Source organism: Eupeodes corollae, chromosome 1, assembly GCF_945859685.1.
Source record: "Eupeodes corollae chromosome 1, idEupCoro1.1, whole genome shotgun sequence".
Taxonomy (NCBI): Eukaryota; Metazoa; Arthropoda; class Insecta; order Diptera; family Syrphidae; genus Eupeodes; species Eupeodes corollae.
The window spans coordinates 78,055,655-78,077,615 of NC_079147.1; the positions used below are offsets into that span (position 1 = coordinate 78,055,655).

Sequence of the window (21,961 nt, forward strand, 5' to 3'; positions counted from 1 at the left end):
AATAAAGTGTCCTGGGTACAACGTACCTACAACACGGTCCTGGGAATGGACGGGGCTTGAAAAGTGGACGGACGAACTGATGAATAAACAACTCAACTTATTCATCACACTAACATAAGAATTCCTTTGTACAGATTCATTTCATATTCATGCCAAGGATTTATGAACACACTACTTACCGTTGTTCTTTGAATGCATTCATTCGCATTCACTCGTTGTTATTATTCACTGAAACGAAAAAAGCTGACACTTTTTCAATTAAGTTAAAGATAGAGAGAGAAAGAGAACAAATTAAAAAGGAAAAACATGGGAATGAAAGAGTTGATAATTATTTGAAAGTTTGACTATGGCCTTCAGCGTGAAATGAGCCTTTTCCGGAGGAGCCATCAGCAGTATTTTCGCCAGCCCTCATATTTAAACTCACAAAAAGAGCTACTGCATAGCTGACATAGCGTTAGAATTAGCTTTTGGACAAATTCTCTCTCTGTCCTTCCAAAGGACAATGCAATGATGGTGCACAAGACTACACCTAAGAATATACCTTCCTGCAGTTTTGCAAAGTTTTGTTTCCGCTACCGCCGGCATCAATGTTTAAAATTTTAATTTCAAGGTATAATAATAATTTGAAAGTTTTCCAAAACAAACAAACAAAAATATAGAGGAAAATTGAAAACTTCTATGAAAATAAAATGTTTTCTTTTGTCATTTTCTATTGGTTTATTTCTTGGAATTATGATGGGAATAGAAATAAAATTTGCAAGGGTAGAGTAAGTTTTTGAAATATTTTTCCCTAACAACAAAAAGATGGACTTTGGAAGTTTTGAATTCAAATTATAGATGACAATGAGAATTGACGTGTCAGTAACTGTTTAATGGAGATTGTTTAACGATTGAATTGAAGGATATTGAAAGTAACGATATTCTGTAATTTCTTCTTTTTTTCAAGAAATTGCTGAGTATTAGGAACAGACGAAATCTTGAAGCAATCTTATGAAGAATTCCATGTAATCGATATTTATTCCAACTCCTGTCAATTGAGAGGCCAATATACTCCTTTCCTTTCCTTTTAATGCACTCGAAAAAAGCTGATTAGATCTTTACAGCCATAAAATTCTTCTTAAAGAATTAAATTATATTGGACTTAACGAAAAATAGATATTAAAGAATTATGTTCAGGAGTAACAACTTATATAAATTCAAATTTAGAGTTAGTTCTGGAAGTCAATTGGTCCATTGCTGTTTATTTGTGATTTTCTCCTGTTTTAAATAGGATTAATAGGATTGAAAATCAAAGATATTTTTATTAGTAATAAGTAGTATTACTTCGAAATAATAACAGAGTAACGAAAGAAAGTTTACGAAAACCAAATGAACTGAAAACTAAATTAACGAAAGACCAGTCCAACGAAAACCAAATATACTAAAAAGATTTCTTGAAAATGTCATTAAAAGAACATATGACTAAAATCTTGTCATATGCAAAATAAGATACACATATTTACAATTTATTAATATTCGTGAAATAATATTTTTTAGCAAAAATTAAACGAAAGTTCTTGCATTTTTTCTTATTATTTTTATTTTATCAAAATCTTAAAGCTAGACAAAAATTCTTAAAAAACTAGTGTAAATTTCAAAAAACTTAAAAAATATCTTACTGGCACTATGCGGGTGCTCCAAGTTAATCCATTATCTTATATATACTGTCCTTCGGCCTAAGAACGATTTTAATTCTTAAAAAATAGGCTGGGTTGCGACCCACACTGATAACTTCCCATCCCGTCTGTCGATTTGTCTTGCTTAAAAGTTTGTCTATATGTAGTCGTATCAATTTTTACCAAATTTGCGTACTTTTTTTTGTAGATCTTATTTTTAATGAAAAAACGGACTGTTGGATTCTTATATAAAAATTACTGAATATCGAAAACAATATTTTCTGTGAAATAAAATAAGTTTGAAGCCAATATTTTTAATTTTTAAAAAGCTATTTGAGTCGAAAGTAAATTTTTACCAACTTTTGTTAAATTTTATTTTAGGTATTTAATTTTTTGTACAAAAACTATCAATTCGATTTTTGTCAAAATTTTACTAAATGTAAAAACAATATTTTTTGAAAGATAAAAGTAGTTAAAAGCCAATGTCTACAATTTTTGAAAAGATATTTGAGTCGAAAATCAATTTTTACCAACTTTTATACATTTTTTTTAAGGTTTTTATTTTTTGTAAAAAAAAAACTGTCAATTCGATTTTTCTCAACATCTTTCAGAATGCTTAAAACAATATTTCTTATAAGATAAAATAAGTTCGAAGTCTAACTTTCAAGTTTTTGAAAAGATATTTGAATCCATATTCAATTTTTACCAACTTTTGTTAATTTTTGTTTGGTTTTTAATTTTTTATAAAAAAACTGTCAATTCGATTTTGTTCAAAATTTTACTGAATGTTGACAACAATATTTTTTGAAAGATAAAAGTAAATTAAAGCCAATATCTCAAAGTTTTGAAAAGATATTTGAGTCGAAAATCAATTTTTACCAACTTTTATTAATTTTTTTTTAAGTTTTTAAAAACTGTCAATTCGATTTTTCTCAAAATTTTACTGAATGTTGAAAACAATATTTCTTATAGCATAAAATGAGCTTGAAGCCTTAATTTCAAGTTTTTGAAAAGATATTTGAATCGATATTCAATTTTTACCAACTTTGAGTAATGTTTTTTTTAGATTTTTATTTTTTATAAAAAAAACTGTGAATTCGATTTTTCTCAAAATTTTATCAGATTTCAAAAACATTATTCTCCGTTGCTCAAAATTGTTTTGGAGATGAAATCATATGTTAGTCGTTACATTTAGGAGGTGAGAAATTTTTTTTTTCAGTTTTTTTGATTTAGAAAAAAAACCGTTGGATAGATTTTTTTCAAAAAATATACTTCTTTGAGATCACGTTACAGTTTATTATATAAAATTTAATTCAAGTCTCTAGCGTTTTTGGTTCGTAAGATATTTAGGGTTAACCAAAATTTTCACCTTTTTTTAAACTGCTATGGTAAAAAAACCACCCACGCAATATTCTTGAGAGCCCTTTCTGCATCTTTCTGCCTTATTATCTGTATAACAAAATTTATTTGAAGTCGATATCTCTTCTGGTTCTTCAGCTATGGACGACGAAAAAAACGTCGCGAACGTACGGACGTACGGACGTACGGACGGACGGACGTACGAACGTACGTACACACGCACGCACAGACATCTTTCTAAAAATCTTTTATTTCGACCCTAGGGACCTTGAAACGTCGAGAAATGTCAAAATTTTCAATTTGACAAATCGGACCCATTACAATAACTTCCTATGGGAAGTTAATAACGAGAACTTAATTTAAAACAAAGAAAATTAAAAAAAAAACTTTGTATCTTTATCATTATTTTTTATTTTATGTCCAAATTAAAACTAAATACAAAAAAAAAACCGAAACCCATCATAATACTTAAGCTACTTAAAACTAACCAAAAGGAATAATACTACTTACAATTACTTAAAACTACTTAAAAACTGGTTCTCCTGCCTCACTCTATCTCTTCGGTCGCTATCGGAAACAGTCCTACTGAACCGATGGTGCTCGGCTCCGTCCAGTCCGAGGACGTCTCGACTGTAAAGCAGTCGCCTATCTACAGTTTTACAGCTGACGTGGTAGATTGGCGGAACTGCCTCCCTATCCTGTATCAGCCCTCGATTGTCTTAATATAGAAAATCTCCGGGCGGAATGTTGCCACTTAAACGTGTACTTTCGTAGTACTCATTGTGGGGGTAGTAAGCCCCAAAATTAAGCTGTTAGTAAACGACATCGCTCTCGCAATGTGTCCCCTACCAAGCATCGGCAAGAAATTATCTATACTCTTTTTGTTGGCTCTGTTGTATAGAACCTGTTTTGGAATAGAAATGTTTGTACTCCGACTCTGGTGTTTTGTGTAGTCCAAGCAACGTTGCAGACATTGTCTCTCAAACACCCGAATCTTTTCCATTTGAGATGGGGCAACGTTGACCCATACCAGGCACCTATATGCAATCATCGGCTGGATAAGGGTCATGTAGCAGATCACCTTCACCCTGCTGTCAAGACGGCTGTTAAAAAACAACCGTTTTGTCAGGGCAAATGCTCCCCTACCTCTGGCCAGAGCAGCACTCATATGTTTGTCGAAATACAAGTACTGATTGCCAGTGGCTGTCGACTTGGTTCAACGATCACTAGATTTGTTCAGTTCTTTCTCGTATTCCTTGATGCTCCATGCAGCGGAGTCCTGAACAGAATAGTTTCGCATTTCTGAAAGTTGATTTTCAACTTCCAGTCATCGCAATATTGCTAAATCTTGGCGAAGTCACCCTACAAAAGTGCCTTGATAACCTTAATTTTTGGGGCCGTTCTGTACGCAATTAGGTCGTCGGCGTACGCCTGAATCAAAATTGCTATCAGGTCACTGATGTAATACTGAATAAGATCGGCGAGTTAACCGCTCCCTGTTAAAGACCATATTTAATATCAAAGATTTTGGTAGATATTACATTGTCAATTTTGACAGTAAACCATCTACCATTAAGCATATACAACAGTGGTTTACTTATGCCAAGTCTGTTTAACTTTAGATAGAGACCCACTAACCATATACGGTGTCCAAGGCCTTCGCCAAGTCAACCAGACAAGCGCCCGTACATTGCCTTTTAGATTTGTTCCACTGGATATCAGAAACAAGCTTAGACGCAGGATGAATTGTGTCATGTCCCGCCTTAAAGCCGAACTGATTATCCGGAGTTATTTTGTTGTTCTCAGCGCACTTGGACAGATCTCTATTTATAACCTTCTCGAATACCTTACTGATACTCGGTAGAAGACTTATCGACCGAACTTTCAGAACTTTGTTAAAGAGAGTCGTAGTACTGCAATGTTGGATATACCGTCGACAACTGCTGACTTCTTTTTTTTTAGTAAATCGAAGATTAGCTAGAGCTCTATCTTCGTGACTAATAGGGTACTAGCCACGTTTACTTTCTTATAACATTTGCACCATAAGTTAACGTATTGTCGCATGAATTAAATTTATTTTCATAAATATTAAATATCACATCCTAAACCTATATAATGCAATTATTTCGCTGATGTAGAACTGTTACGATAAAACTTAAGAACATGCCTTAAAACATGCTAAACTTATTGCCAATAAACTTGAAAGAAATACCTTAATTTATTCTCCAGACATTCGAGTCGAAAATCAATTTTTACCTACTTTTATTAGTATTTTTAATTTCCAATTGTCATTGACCGAAGTCATTGTAGTCGGTCCGATTTGTCGAATTAAAATTTTTGACACTTCTCGAAAGATGTATGTGTCCGTTCGTACGTCCGTATGTTCGCGAAGTTTTTTTCGTAGTCCATAGCTCAAAAACCAGTAGACATATCGACTTCAAATAAATGTTGTTATACAGAAAATAATGCAGAAAGATGCAGAAAGGGCTCTCAAGAAAATTGAGTAAGTGGTTTTTTTACCAAAGCAATTTAAAAAACAGATAAAAATTTTGGTTTAACCAAAATATCTCACGAACCAATAATGCTAGAGACTTGAAATACCAAACAAATATATTTTTAGAAAAAAAATTAAATTAACGGTTTTTGTTAAAAAAAAAACTGAAAAAAGAATATTTGTCACCCCCGAAAATTTAACAACAAAAAATAATTGTATCTCCAAAATAATTTTATGCAACGAGAAATAACATTTTTGATATCAGGTACAATTTTTAGAAATATCGAATTGACAGTTTTTTTTACAAAAAATAATAAAAACAAAATTTAGACTAAAATATCTTTTCAAAAATTAAGATTATGGCTTAAAACTAATTTTTTTTAGAGAAATACTAAATTTTTAGAAAAACCGAATTGACAATTTTTATTTATAAAAATAAAAACATATAGAAAACATTAGTGAAAAGTTGGTAAAAAGTGAATTTTGACTCAAATATCATTTGAAACATTTTTTTATAAAAAATACTGTTGTCAACATTGGGTAAAATTTTAAGAAAAATCAAGTTGACAGTTTTTATTTGTAAAAAATAAAAAAAAAAAAACATTCCGTTTTTTCACAAAAAAATAAAATCTAGAAAAATAGTTTGAAAATTTATTAAAAATTAATGTTCGGTTCTCGATATCTCTTGAACAATAGAAGATATTGACTTCAAATTAATTTCATTCATCCAATTTGTATTTGTTTCTATAAGAAATAAAACATTTCAAGAAATGCTACTAAATTGGTAAAAATTGGTTAACGACTAAAATCTAGTTAAAAAAATAGATATTAAAATAAAACTATTCCAATGTATGCAACATATTGTTGGTAATTTTAATTTTTTTTAAAACTGACCACTTTTTTGACACAACACGAAAGCCTTAAGCTTTTAACCAAGACAAATCTACAGACGGGATTTGAAGTTTTCAGTGTGGGTCGCATCCCAGCCTCTGTTTTAATTAAATTTGAGTTTTGACTACAATAACCTTGAGGCCATAAAACTGATTTAAAGCGTCTTTAGTTTCTAAGGATATTCCCGCAAAGACACATCGTAATGTACGGGGTCACTTTCGTTTTGTAGGCAGTAAGATTGCCTTGGGTCTACACGTATTTCCACTAATTAGCTTGGAAAGCCATTTTGGGAAGTAAAGGTTTCCCAGCAGCTTAAAAAGATCAAATATTTGTCCAATCAGAACTTTGAGACCATAATCCATTTTAAAATGGTAGGTACTGGGGCTCAAAATATATATAATTTGAAGCGCCCAGCAAGGCCGATCGTGCAAGTTAAGAGTTGGGATTTTAACGGCATATTCATCCTTCATCATTGTAACCGAATTAAAAATTAAAAAATTACAAAATACTAACATAGAAGAATGTAAGCGAATTTAATTGTTTTACTAATCCTTTTTTGTATAACCACTAATAATATTATAATTATTGTGGGATGGCCACGAGACAAGGCCTAACGAGATATTTGCTGTTCGTCTTGACTATGTGTATTATTATTTCAATATTTGTATTCATTTATTTATTTTAGTCCTATCGGATATAATTATTATCGAAAATATCCATTAATTGTTATTTAATTTTATTTCTAGGAAGACTCAAAAATAAAGATAGGCCAAATAGTTAGAGCATTCCAATACAAATACAATATTACACGAAAAAAACTTCTTAGTCACTGAAAAAGGTAGTTCACAAATCATGAACTTCTTGTCTAAATAAGTAATTAAAACAAATATAAAAGCATATTAAACCCGGAAATACCAACCGATGAGACCGATGACACTCGAGGTAAAGCAATAATGTTAAATTTGGGTTATTGAAAGCAACAAAGAACTAAAACTTTTCGAAGAAAAGTCAGGTCAGTATTAACATATATAGAAAAAATGCACGAAGTTGCTCCTGTATCCAAAGAGTTTCTTTAAAATAGGTCTTATGACTTATGATTTAAAAAATATACCTGCAAAATAAGTTTGTTTTCAAAAATTTTAAAATCATTTTATTTCTCAAAAACAACTTAATTTTTCAATAATTTTGTTTGATAATTGTTAGAGCGGTTTTCAGATTATATTTTAAGTATGTCAAAATGATATTTAGATTGCGTAAAAAACTTTGACACCTCTCCGAGATATAATTTTTTCATCATTAGATATTATTTAGACTTGTTTAGAAAACAATGAATTTTAATCGATTCATGTCTTCTGAGGAATCTACAATCTACTTTCACGAATGAAAATTTCAACAATTGGGAAGTATTGTTGCAAATTTTTTCACCGCTCGACCCGACGGACTGAATATAAACAATAATAATTAATTTTCGAATCCAATGTCCAAGACCGAACGCGACTTAAATTCTTTTTAATTGTTTTTAAATTGAAGTAAATCAAATTGCACACCACCGATGTGCCACGAAAATTATTTTGACAAATTAAGAGAAACGTCAGTAGGTGTGTCAAACAGGTGAACAAATTCACCACAGGTAGCAATAAAGGTATTGCATCTTTTATGACAAAAATACAAATTGAGATTTTGAGATTGACAGAAAGTCAAACCTCGATAAAAGTGCATGGTAAAAAAAAAATATATAGAAATTATTAGACAATCTTTGGTAAAACAAAACCGATAAAAAAGTCACTCAAAAAATTATTTCGAACAAAAAATCAAAAATGGTAAACACGTTCCGTAGTATCGGGAAATAGAAATTTTGACGCCAAGGTCAAAAGTACAAATTAATAGCCAAAGAAAAAAAAACAATATTCTTATAAAAACTATATACTTAGCTTCTCAACTTGAAATTCCCACAACAGCTATAGTAGTTTTTTAATGTTTGCTCCACATCAAACCTTCCTGCTACTTGCCCTCTCTGATCTTATGCGTGGGAAACGGTCTATCTCGGTCCCGCAACTTCCTTCATCCATAAGGCTGGAGTGTGTTTCCGAGTTAACGAGGTGATGCACTCAACGAGTAGATCATTGAATAAGTTCATCTCTTTTCCATCGAACATAATATTCCAGATAAGACTATCTGAAAATCGTGTGTCCTCGCATTACCTAGTCCCAACACGAGCTCGATTTCGGTTGAGGAAAACTACTTCCTGTCAATTAAAGGAAACCGATAGCCAAGCCTATAATGCGTTGTTAAGCCAATATGTGTACCAACCCTCTCAAACATCGTTGGTGTGGAACCCAAAAAGACCTGTTAAATTTGCTTTCCCAAAATGCTTAAAAAACAGGTCACTGGCTGATGGTCCAGGTTTCTACTGAACTCTTCTACTGTTTCTACTGTTAAGGAGTGGCTAGAAAAAAGGAAGGCGAAACTTTTTGTTATAAATTTTATCGCAATAATATATACACGTTTCTAGTAAGCTTATAAAAAAAACGTGAACATTTTAAAGATTTCCAAACGAATAGCATCCACAAGTTAAGACCCTGATCAATTTCTGAAATATTTTTTTCGTTTTTTTTATATAACCTTTTTTGAGTATGGATGCACTTGATATACTGTCATGTTCCTATTGGACCAATAAATTAAGGTCTTGGCAATAAATCATGTTCGGTATCTCAGAAATCATATTTCTTAGTCAACATTGGCTAAAAAAAAGTTATGATTTCGCTTTGAAATTTGTTACCTTGAAGTTTATTTCTAATGAGTTGTGAGGGGGCCAGAAATAACATTACACTTAAGATACTTTTTAATTTCAAAACCTAATAAAAAATTATACAAATTTTTGATTGCTTGCTCTTAACGTTTTTTTTATTTACTTCTAGAATCTAAAAAACCAAATAATGACAACGAATCTCTGGGTGGAGCAGGTGAGTCAAACAAAAAACAAAATCAACCAAAAATTTAATAATCAATTATCGTGTATTTATTTATATTTTAGTCATGGTATGATTACAAATTAAGATGGGAACCTAAGGAATATGGCGGTGTTCACATGTTGCACGTACCCTCCGATCACATCTGGCGGCCAGATATCGTATTATACAACAAGTAAGTATGATTTTTCAAACTAAAAACTTACACAAAATCGAATTTTCAATCACGACTCAATTATTTACAAATTTAAAAAAAAGAAAACTTTCGTGTACCTTGCAAGAATTATTACTTAATATTTTATATATTATACTACATGTTTTTATCAACGAAAATAACCCCTAAAATATAATTTATATGAGTACTTCATTATTTTTTTTCGTAATAAATTCCTCAAAACTCTGAATATATGTATTTTAACTATACATTATCTACTAAATTTTTAAATGTTTTATTTCGAATTATTTTTATCAGTGTGAAACAAAATTTTATATTTAAAAAAAAAGAACAAAAACCAATTTCCTTGATGTTTAAAAATAAATAAAATAACTAAACTTAAATTTATGAATTTAAAAAGAAATACAGTATAGGTCAGTTTATTTGAATGCATTTTTTTGGCATAAGGAGAATTTGTAAACAAAACAGGACTTTTTCGAAAAAAAAACACACAAAAACACTCACACTCGAATCTTCTTCACTTTACATCAAAACACCCATAACCTAACTTCAGTAAACTACTTACAGTTCTGCCTTATGAAAAAACTTTTTACTTAAGTTAAGTTATAATATTTGCTATTTAAGTATTATTATAAATTCTTTTAAATGCTAAATCAAAAATAAAAATAATTAAAAATATGAAAAAAAAACATAAATAAACTATAATTAGTGCCGATGGTAACTTCGAAGTGACACTAGCAACAAAAGCAACTATTTATTCTGAAGGATTAGTTGAGTGGAAACCGCCAGCTATATACAAATCATCATGCGAAATAGATGTAGAATATTTCCCATTTGACGAACAGACATGTGTCCTGAAATTTGGCAGTTGGACATATGACGGGTTCAAGGTAGGTTTATAAAAGCAAAATTGTAAGACCAAAAAAACAAAACTACAAATAATCAAATACAAAAATAAAACGTTGTCAAATATTTAAATGATTGATCTTTTGGATAGTACAATGGCAGTTTTTGAAATTGTTCAATTTATTTTGAATTTTTGTCCAATACTCTCATATTTTAGTAAAGATACGAAGTGGAAATGATTTTAGGCTTTCTTATGAAACTTTATTATTCAGGGATAGTAAAGGCGTTTTGGATAAAGTTTCAGGTCTCCACAATCACATACAACTATTTCGGGATGCAGTAAGTTATTTAGGTGCTAGCAACTCTTGAATCAATATTCATAACACCGGCAAAGTACATATAAATGGTTGTTTGGAACAGTAGAGAAAAATGAGCGTTATACCAAAAAAAAAGCAAGGACCAAATCCAAGTCTTCTAATCCCTGTTTCGTCGAAAAAATAAACTTTGAACTATTAAAGCTCGAGAAAGAATTGACGTAGAGAGGTCGTTTGTCAAGAATTGACTTGAGCAATTTTTAAAGTTTAAGGTTTTCCAATAGGAAATTTCGTTTCAAATAGACCGCTATTGAAGCAAGTCTCTTTTAAACTGTCATGTTTTGATATTTAACAATTAAAAAACTACGAAATTAGAAAATAAAAGATCTATACGCTTCAACAACGCATTCAAATGTTGAAATATTTTCAAAAAACAGTTTGCTGTACGTGTTATTTCTGGAAGAGGTCATCACAATTGGGATCTTTTAATTAAACAGCGAGTTTTTTCTTTGAGGTTATAAGGTCTGTTTCAATGCTCTAAATTCAATCAACATCGAACTGATTAAGGTTTTGAAGACATACAACCATTAAAAATTGTATGCAAGAAATATTTAATAAATTTTTCAATTTTAAAATGCTTAAATCCCTTTTTTAAAATGAAAGAAGCCTCCACCGCTTTTATTTAAAAATAATCGTTGGTTTTAAATATCAAATTGATACCTCTTATTGAAATACCTCCTATTAGAATCTGAAATTTTGTACAAATTTACAAATATTTGATTTAATGTCAAATAACCTGTCACCAAGCACAGCTTTACCAGAGCGAGTTTTTCTTCCTTTAAAAAAAAAACTCTGCAATAATAGTCATTTAATTCTGCAATACTACTAACTGCTTAAGGTGGCGCATTTGTCCATCTCTACGTGAATCAGCCATCTCAGTCGTTGGACCTTCTTGATGAGTCTACGTCGTCGCTGAACATCTCGTGCAGCTCGTCCTTCCATATTCTCCTCCACTAACCTTCTATGCATACAGGACCGTAAATTACGCGAAGAACTTTTCTCTCGAACCGACTCAAGGTGCTTGCATCTGCTTTTGTTATATTCCATGCTTGTGCACCGCTCGAAAGAGGCCTTGCAACTTAATTGCTTTTTTAGCCCAAAGAAACAGAAGTTAGCAAGAGTTATTCTGCGTTTGATCTCAGCGCTGATGCTGTTTTCTGCGTTCATAGCGGAGCCTAGGCAGGCGAAATCCCTTACCACTTTAAAGTTACGTCTGTCAATGGTGATATTTTGACCGAGACGTCGGTGTTGAAGGTTTCTTCTTGATGACAGCATGTACTTTGTTTTGCCTCATTAAAAGTTAAACCCGATTTTGCCGATTCTGCCTCAATGCTCACTGCTCACAAAAGCCCTATTGACATGACGCTGGCTGAGTTCTTTCGATTATGTCAATGTCATCATCGTATGCAAGTAATTGGACAGACTTTTGAAAAATAGTACCTTTAGTGTTGACGTGTGAGCTCTGCACTATTCTTTCAAGGTCGATTTTAAAGCAAACCGCATAACAGCACATCACCTTGTCTAAAGCCTTTGTTGACATCGAAAGGTTCTGTTAAGTTTGGCAGGGATCCCAAAACGCGCTTTCATATGCAGTCTTGAAATCGATGAAGAGATGGTTGTTGTCGATTTGATGTTCTTTGGTTTTTTCTAGGATGACCACACTGACCCCGTGGCATGATGGTTAGTGCGTTGGACTGTCATGCAAGGGTCTAGGGTTCAATCCCTGCCTGTGCCACCTTAATTTAAAAAAAATAATTTTCGCGGGTACTGCCTCTTGCGAGGAATTGACAAATTCTCCAAGAGTAATTCTTGTCATGAAAAAGTGCTTTCTCAAACTAGCCGTTCGGATTGGGCCTTAAATTGTAGGTCCCTTCCATTCCTGACAACAGTACTCGCACACAGGTATGGTTGAGAGTTGTAAGTCACTAGGCCCTGGTTCACAACGGACTGTTGCGCCACCCCATTTGATTTTTGACCACACTGATTAGGACCTATCAAGTTGTTGACGATGGGCTTTAGACGTTCACATATTACGAAAGAGAAGATTTTGTAGGCGATGTTGAATAGACTGATTCCTCTATAGTTGGAACAGTTTTGAGGGTCTCCTATTTTCAGAATCGGGCATTCTTTTTTCCGATCAAATCTTAGAGATAAGTTGGTTTTGAAGGGCTCGGCAATTAAGCCATTTGCTTTAGCGGCTTTATTCGGCTTCAGCTTAGATATGGAAATCTTTACTTCGACTAAGTTGGGAAGACGGGATTGTTGGCTTTCGTCGTCTATGTTGAATGGATCATCCTGCCTGACAGCGGAATTCGGTTCGTCGCACCGTCGCCTTTACACAGTCTGCAGAAGTGGTCCTTCCATATGCCCATAATTGACTGCGGTTCTACTATGATGTTTCCACTTTCGTACTTGCAGCCTCCGGTTTGAGTTTTATTAATTCGTGAATTCCGTTTCACTTGCCCATAATGGAAATAAGATAAAATGTTTGAACCCAGCAGTTATCGGGAAAAGCATTGTAACGATCAGATGAACAGAAACAGGAAAAAAGGACTCAAACAAAATTCACTACACAAATTGTTTCAAATTTGTTGAATATCTTATTTTTCATAGTTTTATATTTTAAAGTTACAATGTCAAACAGCAAAAATTAATTGTTGAAACTGGAAGCTTAAAAAAACTAAAATTTGATCGCATATTTCAAAACATCGCATTTTCCAATTCCTTCCATTGTACTATCCTTGATCAAAGGTTAGGTATATTTTGTCATAAAAAGAAATAAATATAAAGCTTTAGAACTATTTTACTTACCTTTTAAAGATAAAAACTTTTTTAGTTTAAAACATTAAATTTTGACGAAAAAAAAACAATAAGCATTATATTAACATTGTTTTCTTATATTTTCTACTTTTTCTTCTCATATTCATCTCGTTACATAAATATTTCTTTTTTTATTTAAATCCTTTAGTTAAAAAAATATCATCTCATTTCTTCCAAGGCAAAAGCTTTTGATAATATAATTTGATATTAAAATAGAAGTAACGCTTTGAATTAAAAATGCATAGTGCGCCTAATATCAATATCTTTCTTTTAATAAATAATCTTTAAACTTAGTACATTTGAAGTATTATAATTATAAATCATTAATTTTTCCATTTTTGCCAACTTTTCATATACTTAATTTAACAAAAGCTTTCGTCCTTCAAAATTCTTAATCTATATTTTAAATTAAAAAAAAAAAAACAGTTTTTTTTATTTTATATTTTATTTAGTTTTGTTATTATTAAATTATTTTTTATAATTCAACAGAAAAAAAAATTGTTAAGGTATACCTTAAATTATAATACTAATAAATTTCATCTCAAAGAACTGTGATTTAAAAACAAATATTTTTCAATAAGAAAGTAATCAAATTTACTTCATAACTTACAGTTCTTTTTGAATTTAAATAAAATTTCAGAAAAAAAAACTACTACTTTCAAAATAAAGTCCAAAAACTATGGGACTTAGGTTATAATATTACTATATCAGTTTTTTAGAGCATCGATATTTATTTTTATACTTTTTTATTTAATTTAAAATATAATATACATAATATGATGAAAACTATATGATAAAATAAAAAAAAAAACAACCCTTTGCCCTCTTGACCCTCTTTAAACTGTGTGATGGTAAATAAAAATAGTCTTTTCTAACCAAAAATATTTTGTATATAATTATAATATAATAATAACAATTTCTTCTTAACCTTATGTTTATGCTACTACTAAAAACTACAACTTTATACCTACAAACAAAAATCAAACTTAATAAAAAGTAGATATTTTATTAGATATCCTTATCTTGCGAGTGAATGTGTGATGTTGGTATATGAAAACAATAAAACAAACATTACAAAAATTCGAACAACAATAAAAACATATCCTTACACATAAAAATACAAAAGGACTAAATTTATATTAAAAAAAATAAGTCTTTTCAAAATATATATTTGAAAAATAAAATACAGAATTATTTATTTTCCTTATTTTTATTTTATTTTATTTTTACAAAACTGAACTAGAAAGCACACATTAAACAGTTTTTTATGTTTCAAACAGATAAATTATTAATTTTGTTGTTAAATAGGAAACATTTTTTTTTTAAATTAATTTAAATTATTTTTTTCTCTTACTCTTAGATTTAGAAAAGCGGTTAAACTTTTTGTTTTTGGTGATTAAAAATAAGTTGAGTACAAAACAGTTTGAGAACTCTTTCTTACCAACGAGCTACTATCACTGCTAACTCAAGGAATAACTCATATCTTATCAAGTCAATGTTTATGAAATATTTCCAAGCCAAGTCCAACAAATAACCATTTGAGTATTTTTTGCAAGGAAACGATGAAAAAGAGAAAATAACCTTAAGGGAGAAGAATATAATATTTAATATAAATATTTTAAATAGACATGCTAAAGAGCACATGCAACTTCTTAGTTAAATTCTATTTGTTAATGAATGCGTTGATTATTTAAAAAAAAGTTATGTCTGTTTCCAACCTTGAATAAAACTGCCAACTGGCAATAATCGACAACAATTTTTAAGTGAAATAGTTGGTCCGTCAAATGTCAAGAAACCGTTCCATACTTTCTTGGAAGCTTACCTCTCAGAGAATCCATCCATCCCAACTCTTCAAACATACGACTATGTATGTCTTGCCCTTATAATTCTTGTTCTATATTTGTTAGGTTAATTTGTTGCCTTTTTCATAGTGGCAGGTGGGCCGCTGTAACTTATAACTTTGCCAGCAATCAAAGTAAAACTAAACTCCGAAATAAATTATGAAATTCTGTAAGTGGAATTATTCGACTTGAAAGATTACATACTCTTTTCGTTGTTTTTAATGGATAGTAGAAGAGGTATGAAACCCCCATGTTTGTGCACGATGAAGAATGTGGGTTGGGTGCAAGGTTAAATACATATGCACTTTAGCACAGCGTACATTCCCAATGTACACTTCTAACCTTAGGTTCTCCGATCAATCTTCTTTCATTCGGAGACCCAATGACCAATAACCTGAAGGCATATGTTGAACTTTTGTCGTCCAAATTTATCCTCGTCTATTTTAATGATGCATGCAAAGTCATCAACTTCGGTACTTCGGTAAGACTCATGGTTTGATTCGAGCTGTTAAGACGTAGCGTCATCCAAGCGTTATTAGAATCAAAGATTTAAGCTTCCGGATTTATAGAGCCAACCGCATTAGGAAAACTGCAATAAGTTCAAACAAGCTAGAAAGACTTGTAACGAACATATACGACGCATTACATTTTTGCATGACCATAACGGCAAAAAATACTGCAATGTCCCAAAGGTAGTAAAAATGTCTGGTCATTTGTAAAAAATGTGCGCAACAATACACTTCTTTTGAAAGCTCGATTGATAAAGCCAATTTGCTTGCAGCACAGTTTGCTGTTAATGCGATGCTGTCAATGAGCGAGATGACTACTCCTATTCTTGAAAGCGTAAACTATTCCATGGGACAAATCTTCTTTCGCACTCGTACCGTTGTTAGAGTACTAAAAGATCTTTACATTCACAAATCCGCTGGCCAGGATAGTTTCCCCTTAAACAAGGGATTTTGAACAGTTTTGAACGTTTTATTATGTTCAACATGCTGACTTACTGCAAATTTGTATAGTATCTCACAGATGGCGCAGCTATCGCAAGAAAGAAAAATACAAAATGAATTGAAACAGCTGCACTTTGAGGTATTTTTCTACTCTTGCTTGGGCAATCAATGGAACGAGGTATAACGCATATAGTTGAGCCAGAATATAATAAGAATTTATGATGAGTATCCTTTCTCGAAGATAAAAATGCAGCTTTCTTTGTTTTGTTGAAAACTGTTGTCAACTGGTTAGTTTTTTGTGGAAAAATTGCATGGTTTGTCAACTTTGCTTGCTCTCCATACTTTCTGTGGAAGAAACAAACTGGATCTTTTGATCTTCTTACCTTTGAAATGAATCTGCGTCTGGTGCAGGTTCTACCTCTGTCAGGCATTAATCGAGGGAAATGTTGTTTCGACACTCATTTACATCTGAAGCGAGAACGAGATTTGGTGCTGTTGACATGTTGTCCATAATTTTGTCTGCTATTTCGTATAAGGCAGTGGAACCAATGTTCAGGCTTGCAGAAAGAATTTCACTCACATGGTTCGGCATTTTCGACATCCAAATTGTAGAGAGCATATCGTCGGACACATTATATACGACAAGTCATCTCTCTCAACAAACTTGAAGGACGCCTATCGCCGAGTTTGAGTGATGTCATAAGTTTGTTCAATTGTAGCTCCTTGGATTCAGTAAACCGCCCTATAAACTCCCTAGTCGTCTTAACAACTCAGATGGTGCATGGACTAACTCTTGCAAAGAAACGCTAAACCTGCTACTAGACACCCAGTTCCCCGATAGTTCCAAATCCGTTAATTCAACAAACCGTCCTGGGTCGGGTATTAACTTAACCTTTCCTCAAGGTCTGCTTACAGAAGAAAAATTGACTTTAGCTCTGAATAGTTTAAAACCTTATAAATCGCCAGGTCCAAACCAAATCGTACCAGCTGAGCTACAACTTACCATTGATATAACTTTGCCCATCATTGAGTTGGTAGTTTTCATTCCCAAGGCGGGCAAATGCTCGCATGTCAACCCTAAAGTTCAAGACCTATTGGCCTATCATCATTCATTCTCAAAACTCTGGAACGATTGATAGATATCCACGTACGTAACAGCATTGATAAGAGATTATCGATGTCTCAGCATGCTTACTGCAAAGGGAAATTGGTAGATACAACCTTGCACACTCTGATAAGAACTATAAAAACAAAAGGAATATACTATGGTGGCCTTCCTGAATATTAAGAGCGCTTTCAACAACGTTGACACATCCGCTATCATTTCTGCTATGATGACCCTAAATGTCGAATACTCAATCTGTGAGTTGATTAATCTAATGCTGAAAAGCAGGGTCAACAACTCTTAGAGGAACTCCGCAAGGTGGTGTTCTGTCCCCTCTCATGTGGAACATAGTGGTTAACGAACTACTAATATCCCTTGAGAGGAAAGGCTACAGAGTGGTAGCATATGCCGATGATGTTGCTATCGACGTCACAAGAGAACATCCTAATACACTGAGAGACCTCCTCCAAAACGCACGCAATATGCTCACTAGATGGGCTGATCACTGCTGTTTTTGTAGTATTAATTCTCAAAAAATAGACCTCGTCCTTTTTACACGGAAATACAAGATCCCAGTAATTGTACCTCCTTCAATAAAAGGTGAACCACTAATTTTTACCAATGAAGCCAAATACTCGTATATTGGTCTGATATTGGAAACAAAATTGAATTTTAAATCTAATATTCAGGAAAGAGTTAAAAAAGCTCCACCAGCTCTTTTCCTTTGCAAGAAAGCCATAGGAAGTAAATGGGGTTTTCAATCTCGCATTACCTACTGGCTATACACATCGATCGTCAAACCAATACCTTTGTACTGGGTTGCAGTAACGTGGACTGCAATGGAGAAAGTCACATATTGCGACAAACTCAGCACAGTCCAACGCACTGCATTTCTCTGCATAAGCGGGGCATTGAGAGCCACAGGTTAGACACTCTCCTCCATCTGACACCCCTCGACGTCTTCAGCAAACAAGTGGCAGCGAGTCCAGCTATTAGACTTAACGCCTCATCTCAAAGTACCAACAACAATGTGGGGAACTCCATCATTTTGAACCTCTTTGGTTCTATACCAAAGTACATAGTCTACACTATTTCAAAATCTTAATTTGCAAAAAACTTCCATGTATCGATTCCATCCATAGATGAATGGGAAGACAAAAAACTCCTGCATGACAAAATCATTAATTTTTATACAGGAATCCAAGACAAATGAGGAAATCAGTAGTGGTGTGTACTCAGAAAAGCTTAATCTAAGCATCGCATCTTCCAAGCGGAATTTTTAGCGATCAAAGAGGCTCTCTCCTGGCTAAGAGAAAACGTGATATCAACTTCTGATATCCGCATCTTCTCTGACAGACAGGCTGCTATTAAATCTCTAGACGGTGTCTTAACCAAATCTCAAACGGCCCTCGCTTGTCGATCGTCTCTTAGCAATTTAAAATTCACCAATGTTGGGTGCCGGGCCACAGAGACATCACGGGAAATTGTAGAGCCGATGAATTCGCTAAAAATGGAACCGTCATGCCTGCTTCACTTGAAAGGGAGGAAATAGGTATACCGATAGCTACATCTAAACTTCTGCTAAAAGAAACAGCGGCAACAAACTCTAGGTGGCACAATTTACCAACATGTGCAGCCACAAAACTCATTAGGCCTTCACTGGACCTAAAGCGCTCTAAAGACTTGTTATCTCAAGGCAGACTTGATATTAGTTCCCTAATAGGTGTCCTAACGGGGCAATGTCTTATAGGCAGATACGCAATACGACTTGGTGTAGCCTCAAATGACGTCTGCAGGGGCTGTATGGACGAAGAAGAAGAGGAAACAATCTCTCACTATCTCTGCAGTTGCCCTGCTCTTTCACTGAGACGCAAACTTCATCAGGGAGACTACTCTTTTGACAATCTCAGTGAACTAGCTTAAAAGGATATCAAATATCTTCTTCGCTTTATAAAAAGCTCAAAATGGTTCGACTAGTAAGAAGTAATTCTCTAGATTCATTTGGTATCACAATGGGCCTTTTCTTAATCTAACCTAACATAACCTATTTACTGCTTTTTAAAGGCCAGATATTTGTCTGTGAGTGTTGGTGTTTGCACCATATCCGAAACCTCATTAAAGATTTTAGGATCCAAGGCAACGATTATAGCATTGAATTTGCTGTTGTCTGACGAGATTTTGTTGTTGTGAAATTGAGCCTCAATTTGTACAAACCTCAAGGCTGGATTTATTTTCCAGAATGGAGGAATCTTGAGGTTCTTCAAGGCTGCAACTGATGCTGGCCCAATAACGTCTCTGGCGTTTGCTGCTGTATCTGATGGCGGGTCCATATTGTCTTGATTTTTATGAAAAGAAACAAAATAAAATCGTATACTTGTGCTGGGTAAGTGCAACGTGATCACGTTGGAGTCACCACTTTGGCGTTTTGTGCCAAATTGTGTCCAAACATAAGATATATTTTAAGACTTATAATAACATTTCTTAAAACTCTAATACAACAAAATTATTCTTAGTAAAATTGGTTTTGCACGGGGCAGTCTTAACGAGATCAAAAACAAGAGTAAGAAAGTACTTGAAAGTGCAGCTGCTTCTTGAACTTGTATCAGTTGATTTTGTTTCTTTCTTTCTTGCGATCGCTGCGCTATCTGCTGGCTATTTCTACATGTTCATAAAAACCAAAGACTAGACATATTTCGGCAATATTCTAGCGATGTGAATGTTAAATTTATAGTTCCGTATCTTATCATACAACGCTGTTTCTTCGGACTCGTGCTCAAATATCGGAGGTATATTTAAGTTCTGGAAAAAGTGGTGTCAGATAAGGCTTCTCTAATTCTGAAACAAATTCTTCATAGTTCACAGTTCAACTAAATCTGGATCAATCTTAGTAAAACATCCATTAAAATATCAGAATAGTCCAGTTGGATATAAACAGAAATTGGTAAGAGCTTAACAACGTTTCTTAAATCCGCTGTAAAGTACTTCAAAAAATACAGCTGGTTATTTTTAATGAAAACTTAAAGTGGACATAAATACAATTTTATTGTTCTGCAGTAAACATTTGGCTGGTGATATGAATTGAAACTTCCTTCTGGAAAGGCAGTTGTTATTGAAACTTTGATGAAGTTTATTGGGATTAAAGATTCAACAGAATTATACTTACCAAAATTTATCAGATTGTTTTGTTTCAACAACAACATTTTTGTAGCAACATTTTTAAAATACGTTTTGTTTTAATCATTTCAATTTTGTTTTAAGATATTAATTTCATTTTAATCCAAAAATTAAAATAAACTAAATTTAACTTAAAAGTTAAATTCTATCCAGCTGTACACTTTTAATATCTCAAACAATCTCCATCAACAAATTATAATACTTTCAAATTGTTTTTAGTTTGATTTAATTTTTAATTTTATGAAGTGTTTTATTACAAAAAATAAAAATCTAAAAAAAATACAAAAACAACAACAAAAATTAAGGAATTTGTAAAAACAAACAACCACAAATATTTTTACAGTGCTGATGGTCATTATGAAGTAACACTTATGACAAAAGCAACCGTCTATAGTAATGGTTTGGTTATATGGCAACCACCAGCCGTCTATAAGTCATCCTGTTCAATCGATGTTGAATATTTTCCATATGATGTACAGACGTGCATCTTAAAATTAGGAAGTTGGACCTATGATGGTTTTAAGGTGCCCATACATGATATTCTATTATTTTTCCTAAATATAAAATTTAAAAAAAAAAACAAAAAAAATTAAACTTAATTAAAAAAAAAAAACAATTCAAGTATCATGCAAATTAATATTATTATATTACTATGTGAAACTAAGTGAATTCATTGTTAAGATAACGGAATGTTAAATTTTTAATTTTAAATTAATAATTATTTTTAATTTTTTGATGATAGCGTTCTTCTTAGTCAAGTGAATAAGGCAATCGTAAATTGAATTTTGTGGGATTGTTTAAGAAATGAAATAAATAAATTAGAAAAAGCAAAACAAAACAAATATTTTGTTTAAATAATATTTTAGTGGTTTCTAAAACAGAAATTCGATTAAATTGCATGCAATTGAAGAAAAAATATAATTAATTGATTTAATTTGAATATTTTCAAACTACCACAGAATTCAACGGGAATGATATTGTCATGTTTTAGTTGATTTGAATATTCAATGAATACGTAATATACCTGCATGAATACATTGCATGATTTTGAGTTCTTTTAGTTTTTTAAAATTCGGTATCGGGGTTTATTTTCATAATATATTAATTCCGAGAACTAATGCATGTTAACTCGTTCTCGGGAACTCATTAGCTTTAACTTCGTGTCGTAAACAAAAATTCGTGATTGAACTCCTGAATATAGACTCGTGATTATGAACTCGTGATTTTAAACTCGTGATCTTAAACTCTTATTCGTGAACTCTAGTTACTCATAACTTTTGAAAAGCAGTTTTCAATTTCACAATTGTA

At 32.4% G+C, this 21,961-nt stretch overlaps 1 protein-coding gene across 4 annotated transcripts in view; it reads left to right on the top strand.

The window, feature by feature from the left end:
- LOC129939105 (acetylcholine receptor subunit alpha-like) overlaps window positions 1–21,961 on the top strand; it is a 198,873-nt gene that overhangs the window by 5,644 nt on the left and 171,268 nt on the right. For 2 of the 4 annotated variants that reach the window (XM_056046980.1, XM_056046979.1), the window contains exons 2-4: window positions 9,318–9,362; window positions 9,434–9,543; window positions 10,253–10,433. In XM_056046980.1, coding sequence (XP_055902955.1) covers window positions 9,318–9,362; window positions 9,434–9,543; window positions 10,253–10,433 — 336 coding nt within the window. Of the gene's footprint in view, window positions 1–9,317; window positions 9,363–9,433; window positions 9,544–10,252; window positions 10,434–20,996; window positions 21,178–21,961 lie in introns of those variants that run through there. The other 2 variants (XM_056046981.1, XM_056046978.1) reach the window with 2 other exon arrangements.